Below are 12,015 nucleotides of genomic sequence, written 5' to 3'. Positions count from 1 at the left end.
TATCTTGTGTCTATCCCAACACTTAGAACAGTGTCTGGCACATAAGAAGCACTTAAGAATACCACAATTATCAATCAATCGTATTTATTGAGCGCTTACTGTGTGCAGAGCACTGTACTAAGCGCTTGGGAAGTCCAAGTTGGTGACATATAGAGACGGTCCCTACCCAACAGTGGGCTCACAGTCTAGAAGGGGGAGACAGAGAACAAAACCAAACATATTAACAAAATAAAATAAATAGAATAGATATGTACAAGTAAAATAGAGTAATAAATATGTACAAACATATACAGCACTTAGTACAGTGCTAAGCGCTCAGTACAGTGCTCTGCACACAGTAAGTGCTCAATAAATACGATTGATGATGACATACAGGTTATCATTATTATTAATAATAATGGCATTTATTAAGCACTTACTATGTGCAAAGCACTGTTCTAAGCGCTGGGAGGTCACAAGGTGATCAGGTTGTCCCACGCGGGGCTCACAGTCTTCGTCCCCATTTTACAGATGAGGTCACTGAGGCCCAGAGAAGTGAAATGACTTGCCCAAAGTCACCCAGCTGACAACTGGCGGAGCTGGGGTTTGAACCCATGACCTCTGACTCCAAATCCCGGGCTCTTTTCCACTGAGCCACACTGCTTCTCATTATTATTATTATATAATAATATATATTCTGCAGAACTGCAGAAGACGATGGGACTTGTGGGATGGGGACTCTGGCCAACCTGGCGGACTTTTGTCTACCCCAGCGCTTAGAACAGTGCTTGGCACCTAGTAAGCGCCTAACGAGCCCCGTAATTATTAAGCGTTGACGTACCCTGGTGAAGCAGCTTTAGATCGGTGCCGTCCAACTCCTTCTTTGCTTCGTTCTTCAGCTGAACTAGGAAGAGGAGTTCGAGCAACAGAGGCAGATTTCTACTGGCTGAAAAAGGATGGAAATGGTTTTAGTCCGGACCCCTCGGCCCCAGGAGTTCCCGGGAGACGCTGTGGCCGCGAAGTTCTCCAGTGGGGCTGCTGAGGGGATTCCTTCATTCCTATTTATTGAACGCCTACTGTGTGCAGAGCACTGGACTAAGCGCTTGGGAAGTCCAAGTTGGCGACATATGGAGCCGGTCCCTGCCCAACAACGGGCTCACGGTCTAGAAGGGGGAAACCGTCTCTATATGTCGCCAACTTGTACTTCCCAAGTGCTTAGTACAGTGCTCTGCACACAGTAAGCGCTCAATAAATACGATTGAATGAATGAATGAATGAATGAATGAAGTGATTAGCCCAAGGTCACACAGCAGACAAGTGGCAAAGCCGGGATTAGACACCTAGTCCTTCTGACTTCAAGGTCTGTGCGTGGCTTTGGAGTCCGGAGGTCATGGGTTCAAATCCCGGCTCCGCCACTTGTCAGCTGTGTGACTTTGGGCGAGTCACTTCACTTCTCTGGGCCTCAGTTCCCTCATCTGGAAAAATGGGGATGAAGACTGTGAGCCCCCCGTGGGACAGCCTGATCACCTTGGAACCTCCCCAGCGCTTGGAACAGTGCTTTGCACATAGTAAGCACAAGCAGCGCGGCTCAGTGGAAAGAGCGCGGGCTTTGGAGTCGGTGGTCGTGGGTTCAAATCCCAGCTCCACCAATTGTCAGCTGTGTGACCTTGGGCACGTCACTTCACTTCTCTGGGCCTCAGTGACCTCATCTGGAAAATGGGGGTTGACTGTGAGCCCCCCATGGGACAACCTGATCACCTTGTATCCCCCCAGCGCTTAGAACACTGCTTTGCACATAGTAAGCGCTTAATAAATGCCATTATTATTATTATTATTATTATAATAAATGCCATAATTATCATTATTATTATTATTATGATTACCCACTAGGCATGCCGCTTGTCTCTTATAATAATAATAGCATTTGTTAAGCACTTACTATTTGCGGAGCACTGTTCTAAGCACTGGGGGGGATACAAGGTGATCAAGTTGTCCAATGTGCTCTGCACGCAGTAGGCGCTCAATAAATACGCCCGAACGACCGAATTATGGACAAGGCCAGGATTCCCAAGGCTTCCGGGCCGAAGCCTCCTCCAGGAGGCCTTCCCAGACGGAGCCCCTTCCTTCCTCTCCCCCTCGTCCCCCTCTCCATCCCCCCATCTTACCTCCTTCCCTTCCCCACAGCACCTGTATATATGGATATATGTTTGTACATATTTATCACTCTATTTATTTATTTATTTATTTTATTTGTACATATCTATTCTATTTATTTTATTTTGTTAGTATGTTTGGTTTTGTTCTCTGTCTCCCCCTTTTAGACTGTGAGCCCACTGTTGGGTAGGGACTGTCTCTATGTGTTGCCAATTTGTACATCCCAAGCGCTTAGTACAGTGCTCTGCACATAGTAAGCGCTCAATAAATACGATTGATGATGATGATGATGAGCCGGTCCCTTGGCCATGGGTCGAGTCACCTTGTAAGGGGGCAGGTCCGCTCTCCAACAGGAGCTGCTGCAGGATCTGCAGGAAGTGGTTATAAAGGAGGCTCTCGCCTAAGGCGTCCGTGTTCTTCCTCAGGAAATTTGTGAGGACCAGAAGCACTCTGTGGGCTACATCCATGGGGCTGGAGCAGACCAAGTCCTGAGGAAGAGGAAGAAGAAGAAGAAAGAGAAGCGTTCACCGCAGAGTCGGGGCTCACCCCCTCCAGGGAAGAGGAGGAGGGAGGGACGGGGGACACGGCAACTCTGAGGGTTGATAAACATATTGCCAAACGTATTGACGGAGTAAAATGAATAGAATAGATATGTGCAAGTAAAATAATAAATAGAATAATAAAATAATAAAATAAAATGATAATCAATCAATCAATCAATCGTATTTACTGAGCGCTTACTATGTGCAGAGCACTGTACTAAGCGCTTGGGAAGTACAAATTGGCAACACATAGAGACAGTCCCTACCCAACAGTGGGCTCACAGTCTAAAAGGTGATAAAAGGTGATTTATCTCTATGATAAATAGAGCACCTGTATATATGGATATCATCATCAATCGTATTTATTGAGCGCTTACTATATCCTCCCCCTCCCCATCCCCCCTGCCTTACCTCCTTCCCCTCCCCACAGAACCTATATATTTGTTTGTACGTCTTTATTACTCTATTTATTTTATTTGTACATATTTATTCTATTCTGTTAATACGTTTTGTTTTGTTTTCTGTCTCCCCCTTCTAGGCTGTGAGCCCACTGTTGGGTAGGGATCGTCTCTATATGTTGCCAACTTGGACTTCCCAAGCGCTTAGTACAGTGCTCTGCACACAGTAAGCGCTCAATAAATATGACTGATTGATTGATTGGGACAGCTACAAGGTCATCAAGTTGTCCCCCATGGGGCTCACAGTCTTCATCCCCATTTTCCAGATGAGGGGACCGAGGCCCAGAGATGGTATTTATTAAGCTCTTCCTATGTGACATGCACTATTACTCTATTTATTTATTTTACTTGTACCTATCTATTCCATTTATTTTATTTTGTTAATATGTTTGGTTTTGTTCTCTGTCTCCCCCTTCTAGACTGTGAGCCCACTGTTGGGTAGGGACCGTCTCTATATGTTGCCAACTAGGACTTCCCAAGCACTTCGTCCAGTGCTCTGCACACTGTAAGCGCTCAATAAATATGATTGATTGATTGATTGATTCTCTCTCTTTTCGTTTCAACCGGCTTGTCAGCTGCCCCGCGTTCTTTCTGTTACTCTGACCTCGTAGGCCTGAATCTGGGACTCCATCCAGCTGGTAAAGCAAATGCCATTCTCTCAGCTGGGCAAGATAATGTCTCAGTATTTGGCCTCTTGGTCTACACTCAGGGCGGCCCGCCCCCTGATAATAATAATAATAATTATTATTATTAATTATGGCATTTGTTAAGCGCTTACTATGTGCAAAGCACTGTTCTAAGCGCTTGGGGGATACAAGGTGATCAGGTTGTCCCACGTGGGGCTCACAGTCTTAATCCCCATTTTCCAGATGAGGGAACTGAGGCCCAGAGAAGTGAAGTGACTTGCCCAAAGTCACCCAGCTGACAATTGGAAGAGCCGGGATTTGAACCCATGACCTCTGACTCCAAAGCCCGGACCCTTTCCACTGAGCCACGCTGCTTCTCTCAAACATAGCAACTACTGTCATTCGCCCCCTCACCCGGACGGAAACCCGCCCCGGCGCTATTCGGCTCTTTTAGACTGTGAGCCCACTGCTGGGTAGGGAACGTCTCTATATGTTGCTAATTTGTACTTCCCAAGCGCTTAGTACAGTGCTCTGCACATAGTAAGCGCTCAATAAATATGATTGATGATGATTCGGCATTTCAGAAAACGTTCCTCTTTCAAGGTGGAGTCAACGCTTTGGGAGGAAGATGAGTGCGTTGGCAGCGGAATCTAATAAGCCCTCGATCAATAAATTGACAAAGGTGATGAGGATGAAGGACAGCGTGCCGAAGTCCTCCTCAGTCCCGGGCTGGTGATATTGTAGTAATAAGAACAAGAGAAGCAGCATGGCTCAGTGGAAAGAGCCCGGGCTTTGGAGTCAGAGGTCAGGGGTTCAAATCCCACCTCTGCCACTTGTCAGCCGTGTGACTTTGGCCAAGTCACTTCATTTCTCTGGGCCTCAGTTCCCTCATCCGTAAAATGGGGATTAATCAATCAATCGATCGTATTTAATTTACTGAGCGCTTACTGTGTGCAGAGCACTGGACTAAGCGCTTGGGAAGTCCAAGTTGGCAACATCTAGAGACAGTCCCTACCCAACAGTGGGCTCACAGTCTAAAAGGGGGAGACGGAGAATAAAATCAAACATACTAACAAAATAAAATAAATAGAATAGATATGTACAAGTAAAATAAATATATAGAGTAATAAATGTGTACAAACATATACACAATATACAGCAGCGTGGCTCAGTGGAAAGAGCCCGGGCTTTGGAGTCAGAGGTCATGGGTTCAAATCCTGGCTCCACCAATTGTCAGCTGTGTGACTTTGGGCAGGTCACTTCACTTCTCTGCGTCTCAGTCACCTCATCTGTAAAATGGGGATTAAGACTGTGAGCCACATGTGGGACAACCTGATCACTTTGTAACCTCCCCAGAGCTCAGAACAGTGCTTTGCACATAGTAAGCGCTTAATAAATGCCATTATTATTATTATTATTATTATTATTATTATTATATACAGGTGCTGTGGGGAAGGGAAGGAGGTAAGATGGGGGGGATGGAGGCGGGGCGAGGGGGAGAGGAAGGAAGGGGCTCAGTCTGGGAGCCCCCCGTGGGCCAACCTGATCACCTTGTAACCTCCCCAGCGCTTAGAACAGTGCTTTGCACATAGTAAGCGCTTAATAAATGCCATTATTATTATTATTATTATTATTATTATTAAATACAGGTGCTGCGGGGAAGGGAAGGAGGTAAGATGGGGGGGGATAGAGAAGGGGACGAGGGGGAGAGGAAGGAAGGGGCTCAGTCTGTGAGCCCCCCGTGGGACAACCTGATCACCTTGTAACCTCCCCAGCACTTAGAACAGTGCTTTGCACATAGTAAGTGCTTATAGATGCCATCATTATTATTATTATGAACAATAATTGCAGTATTTAAGTGCTTACTATCATCATCATCAATCGTATTTATTAAGCGCTTACTGTGTGTAGAGCACTGTACTGAGCGCTTGGGAAGTACAAGTTGGCAACATATAGAGACGGTCCCTACCCTACTATGTGCCAAGCACTGTACTAGGCACTTTGGAGAGTATCATATAACCGAATTGGAAGAAACGGTCCCAGCCACAGCGAACTTAGAGCCTAGAGGGACCGTACTTTCGTTCTCTCTCACAAAGGGGAGATGAGGGAAGCCACACGAAAGCAGCTGCCAGCGAAGGCTAAGAAAAAACCAGTGAGATCGCACAACAGACCACATTTGGGCTGAGGGAAGATCTGAGTGCGTGTGGAAAATGGGGGTGAGGAGATGTACGTGGGGAAGGATTCTGTACGTATAAATAACAGTGCATTTGTATGTATAAATAACAGCGCTGAATTTCTGCCACCGTGAACTGAATGTGGTGGGCGGCGATCGGGAATAGATAATAAATGCCATTTAAAAAGACAGATGACACAAAAAAAACCCATCCGTGGGCCTGTCCGGCTTCCTTCCCTTCCCCACAGCACCTGTATGTATGTATAAATGTTTGTACATATTTATTACTCTATTTATTTATTTTACTTGTGCATATTCTATGTATTTTATTTGGTTCATATGTTTTGTTTTGTTCTCTGTCTCCCCCTTCTAGACTGAGAGCCCACTGTTGGGTAGGGACCGTCTCTAGATGTTGCCAACTTGGACTTCATCAACATCATCATCATCAATCGTATTTATTGAGCGCTTACTGTGTGCAGAGCACTGTACTAGGCGCTTGGGAAGTACGAGTTGGCAACACATAGAGACGGTCCCTACCCAACAGTGGGCTCACAGTCTAAAAGGGGGAGACAGAGAACAAAACCAAACATACTAACAAAATAAAATAGAATAGAATAGAATAGATATGTACAAGTAAAATGAATAAATAGAGTAATAAATATGTACAAGCATATATACATATATACAGGTATATATATACATATATATACTTATATATATGTATATATATACATATATATATACATATATACCTTCCCAAGCGCTTAGTACAGTGCTCCGCACACAGTAAGCGCTCAATAAATACAATTGAATGAATGAATTTGACCTTTTCGAGCGAGTGGGGACTTCAAGGAGCCCGGGAGACTAAGAATCAGAGTCGGAAGCAGCTTTAAGCACCGCAAATAGCAACAGCCTGATGAAGGACCGACCTTTTCTGAGCCCAGGGTGGGAGACCCGAGCAGAAGCACATCCATCTTTTTGGCCCCGCACCCTCCTATTTGCCCACTGAGCGATAATAATAATAACGATGGCATTTATTAAGCGCTTACTATGTGCCAAGCACTGTTCTAAGCGCTGGGGAGGTTACAAGGTGATCAGGTTGTCCCACGGGGGGCTCACAGCCTTAATCCCCATTTTACAGAAGCAGCGTGGCTCAGTGGAAAGAGCCCGGGCTTTGGAGTCAGGGGACATGGGTTCAAATCCCAACTCCGCCAATTGTCAGCTGTGTGACTTTGGGCAAGTCACTTCACTTCTCTGGGCCTCAGTTACCGCATCTGGAAAATGGGGATTAAGGCTGCCAGCCCCCCATGGGACAACCTGATCACCTTGTAACCTCCCCAGCGCTTAGAGCAGTGCTTTGCACATAGTAAGCATTTAATAAATGCCATCCTTACTATTATTAATACCCTTGTTGGATTGACTGACCGGCAAAGGCGCCTTCGAGCTCACCACCTACCAGCAGAATGAGCAGCACACTCGAATTGTCCTTCAGGATGGAGAGAAGAGTAGTCAGACTAGTTGAGGAATTAGACCAAGTAGAAAAGGACGGGAGGGCGGCTCCCTCTGCCTCTGGGAGGTTGCTTTCTTCCCAGGAAAACCACAGCTCCAGGAACCGGTGGCCGTAGACGCTCATCAGCTCCGGGTGCTGCAGGAAGAGCCGGAGGAGCGGGGCGTGGTGGGTGTAGACCAGGCCCAGATCGGAAATGCCCTCCAGGGCCTTTCTGATGACCTTCAGGAGGACCTGCACGGAGAAGAGACCAGGCTCCATTCACCCAGGAGAAAGCACCAGACGGTCATTCATTCAATCGCATCTATTGAGCGCTTACTGTGGGCTCAAGGCCCCGAGAGCTCATCTCCTCCAGGAGGCCTTCCCAGACTGAGCCCGCTCCTTGTCTTTGTCCAGAAACGTTCTGGGCATGTTACTCCCCTCCTCAAAAATCTCCAGTGGCTACCAATCAATCTGCGCATCAGGCAGAAACTCCTCCCCCTGGGCTTCCAGGCTGTCCATCCATCCCCTGGCCCCCTCCTCCCTCACCTCCCTTCTGTCCTTCTCCATCCCAGCCCGCACCCTCCGCTCCTCTGCCCCCGCTAATCTCCTCACCGTTAGGCCTCGTTCTCACCTGTCCCGCCATCGACCCCCGGCCCACGTCCTCGCCCGGGCCTGGAATGCCCTCCCTCTGCCCATCCGTCAAGCTCGCTCTCTTCCTCCCTTCAAGGCCCTACTGAGAGCTCACCTCCTCCAGGAGGCCTTCCCACACTCAGCCCCCTCCTTCCTCTCCCCCTCATTCCCCCTCCACCCCCCCGCCTTACCTCCTTCCCTTTCCCACAGCACCTGTATATATGTATATATGTTTGTACACATTTATTACTGCATTTATTTTACTTGTACATATCTATTCTATTTTATTTTGTTAAAATGTTTTGTTTTGTTCTCTGTCTCCCCCTTCTAGACTGTGAGCCCACTGTTGGGTAGGGACCGTCTCTATATGTTGCCAACTTGTACTTCCCAAGCGCTTAGTACAGTGCTCTGCACACAGTAAGCGCTCAATAAATACGATTGATGATGATGATGATGATCAGGCTGTCCCATGGGGGGCTCACAGTCTTAATCCCCATTTTACAGATGAGGTAACTGAGGCACAGAGAAGTGACTTGCCCAAATCACCCAGCTGACAATTGGCGGGGCCAGGGTTAGAACCCATGACCTCTGACTCCAAAGCCTGGGCTCTTTCCACTGAGCCACGCTGCTTCTTGTGTCTATCCCAGTGCTTAGAACAGTGCTTGGCACATAGTAAGCACTTATCAAATACCATTATTATTGTTAATCCCCATTTTACAGATGAGGGAACTCAGGCACAGAGAAGTGAAGTAAGTGCTTAACAAATACTATTATTGTTATTCTCTCCACTTCTCTGTGCCCCAGTTACCTCATCTGTAAATTTCATTCATTCATTCGTATTGATTGAGCGCTTACTGTGTGCAGAGCACTGTACTAAGCGCTTGGGAAGTCCAAGTCGGCAACATACAGAGATGATCCCTTTTATTTTATTTTGTTAATGTTTTGTTTTGTTGCCTGTCTCCCCTTCTAGATTGTGAACCCGCTGTTGGGTAGGGACCGTCTCTATATGTTGCCAACTTGGACGCTGTTGGGTAGGGACCGTCTCTATATGTTGCCAACTTGGACTTCCCAAGCGCTTAGTCCAGTGCTCTGCACACAGTAAGCGCTCAATAAATACGATTGAATGAATGAATGAATGGGCTCACAGCCTAGAAGGGGGGGGACAGACAACAAAGCAAACCATGTAATTAAGACTCTGAGCCCCAGATGGGACAGGGACTGTGTCCACCCTGATTAGACTGTATCTACCACAGTGCTTAATTTAATACGGTATCTTGCACATAGTAAGCGCTCAACAAAGACCATTTTAAAAATACAAAAACCAACCCACCTCAGGAAGACGTGGGGGCAGTGATGCCTACTCAAAAGCCTTATTCACCCTCCCCATCCCACGCCTGCAGCTTCGAACTTAACAAACCGAAATCCCTTGAAGGGGCGGAGAGGCCCAACCGCCCCGCAACAATATTCTTGTAGAATATTGTCCTGGAAGAGATGACTGTCATCATCATCAATCGTATTTATTGAGCGCTTACTATGTGCAGAGCACCGTACTAAGCGCTTGGGAAGTACAAATTGGCACCATATAGAGACAGTCCCTACCCAACAGCGGACTGTCAACCCCAAGGGAGAAGGGACTCAGTCGGAACCGCCCGGACGGGAGATGTGGATGGACGGAACGTCGATCGAACTGGCCGGTGACTCAAAAGCGGCTGACGAAAGACACGAGCAGCGGAAAAGCTGGGGAAAAGGTCACCTCCCAGGAGAAGCCTGACGTTCGGAATTACATCCTCCCTTTTTCAGGATCCTCCTTCATCCTGTGGGTGCTCTAAAATAGCTTCCTCTTTCAAACCAGATGACGTCCCCGCAAATAGCACTCGCCAAAAGCACGGGCTAAAAATAATGCTTCGGAACGCTCCCCCGCGAGTTACCGGGAACAACTGAGAAGGGCTGGTGGGGAACTGAAACGGATCCCTTCTAGACCGTGAGCCCGTTGTTGGATGGGGACCATCTCTAGATGTTGCCAACTTGGACTTCCCCAGCGCTTAGTACAGTGCTCTGCACACAGTAAGCGCTCAATCAATACGATTGAATGAATGAATGAATGAATGAATTCTGCCCATGAGGTCAGTAACCAAAGCAAAGAGGCATTAGGGAAGCAGCGTGGCTCAGTGGAAAGAGCCCGGGCTTTGGAGTCCGAGGTTGTGGGTTCAAATTCCGGCTCTGCCAACAGCCAGCTGTGTGACTTTGGGCAAGTCGCTTCCCTTCTCTGGGCCTCAGTGACCTCATCTGTAAAATGGGGATGAAGACTGTGAGCACCCCCCCGTCGGACAACCTGATCACCTTGTAACCTCCCCAGCGCTTAGAACAGTGCTTTGCACAGAGTAAGCGCTCAATAAATGCTATCGTTATTACTATTATTAGATTGGGCAAAGTCGAAAGTCAGGATTTCAGGTCAAATCTGCACAGAAAGGACAAATGAATGGGCAGCAGGATCATGGTGTCTGCGTTGCCTACTGGATGGAGCAGGGGCCTGAGGGTCAGAAGGTCCTGGGTTCTAATCCCGGCTCTGCCGCTTGTCTGCTGGGTGACCTTGGGTGAGTTATTTAACTTCTCTGGGCCTCAGGTTACCTTCCCAAATGGTAGATGGATTGGGTCCAGACTGATTAGCTTGTATCTACTCCAACATTTGGAACAGTGCCTGGCACGTAGTCAGCGCTTAAAAATACCACAATTTGGGGTACAAATACCACAATATGAGAAGCAGCGTGGCTTAGTGGAAAGAGCCTGGGCTTGGGAGTCAGAGGTCAAGGGTTCGAATCCCGGCTCTGCCACCAGTCAACTGTGTGACTTCGGGCAAGTCACTTCACTTCTCTGGGCCTCAGTTCCCTCATCTGTAAAATGGGGATGAAGCCTGTGAGCCCCACATGGGATAACCTGATTACCTTGTATCTACCCCAGCGCTTAGAATAGTGCTTGGCACATAGTAAGCACTTAACAAATACCATTATTATTATTATTATTATCATCATCATTATTATCCAAAGACAGCATATGAGCTTATCTCAAACACTCGTCCTCTCCACTTTTACATACAAACAACATACGTACACAACATCTCCCAGCCAGCACTTAGACTTAGACAATTATTACTCTATTTAATTTACTTGTACATATCTACTCTATTTTATTTTGTTAATATGTTTGGTTTTGTTCTCTGTCTCCCATTTCTAGACTGTGAGCCCACTGTTGGGTAGGGACCGTCTCTATATGTTGCCAACTTGGACTTCCCAAGTGCTTAGTACAGTGCTCTGCACACAGTAAGTGCTCAATAAATACGATTGATTGATTGATTGATTAGAACAGTGCTTGGCACAGAGTAAGTGCTTAACAAATGCCATTATTATTACTATTATCATTATCTATCTATTCTATTTATTTTTATCTATTCTATTTATTTTATTAATATGTTTGGTTTGTTCTCTGTCTCCCCCTTTTAGACTGTGAGCCCGCTGTTGGGTAGGGACTGTCTCTATGTGTTGCCAACTTGGACTTCCCAAGCGCTTAATACAGTGCCCTGCACACAGTAAGCGCTCAATAAATACGATTGATGATGATGATGACGATTATTATTATTATTATAAATTTGCCTCAAGTCTCCCAATCACGGGCACACCCCCCCCCCCCCCCCCCCAACTTAGAACTTTCTTTAAGGAACTGGAGAAATGATGTGGGGAAAAAAGGGCAAATGTCTGGAGACTGATTCTTACCAAATCGAAAGCTTCCTCTTTCTTCTGACAGACAGCGAGCAGATAGAGAATTGCGCGGCTGACGGGGGCGGGGGGATATTCTCCGTGATCCAGCACCGACAGGAGAAACCCCCTTAGCGCTGAGAACAGCTCCAGGTCTGGAACAAACCTGGAACCCAAAAATCAATCAGATACCGCCTGGCCTAGAGGCTAGAGCA

The 12,015-nt window shown here is 46.9% G+C and overlaps 1 protein-coding gene across 2 annotated transcripts in view; it reads right to left on the bottom strand.

The window, feature by feature from the left end:
* Window positions 1-12,015, bottom strand: part of MEI1 (meiotic double-stranded break formation protein 1) — a 95,285-nt gene that overhangs the window by 26,290 nt on the left and 56,980 nt on the right. For both annotated transcript variants that reach the window (XM_038756406.1, XM_038756407.1), the window contains exons 19-22: window positions 11,819-11,966; window positions 7,389-7,673; window positions 2,456-2,621; window positions 821-925 (exon numbers count right to left, since the gene is read on the bottom strand). In XM_038756406.1, the coding sequence (XP_038612334.1) occupies window positions 821-925; window positions 2,456-2,621; window positions 7,389-7,673; window positions 11,819-11,966 (704 nt within the window). The remainder of the gene's footprint in view (window positions 1-820; window positions 926-2,455; window positions 2,622-7,388; window positions 7,674-11,818; window positions 11,967-12,015) is intronic.

Source organism: Tachyglossus aculeatus, chromosome 14 (genome assembly GCF_015852505.1).
Source record: "Tachyglossus aculeatus isolate mTacAcu1 chromosome 14, mTacAcu1.pri, whole genome shotgun sequence".
NCBI lineage: Eukaryota > Metazoa > Chordata > Mammalia > Monotremata > Tachyglossidae > Tachyglossus > Tachyglossus aculeatus.
The sequence above is the reverse complement of the archived record's forward strand: the minus strand, read 5'-3'. Positions and strand labels throughout refer to the sequence as shown.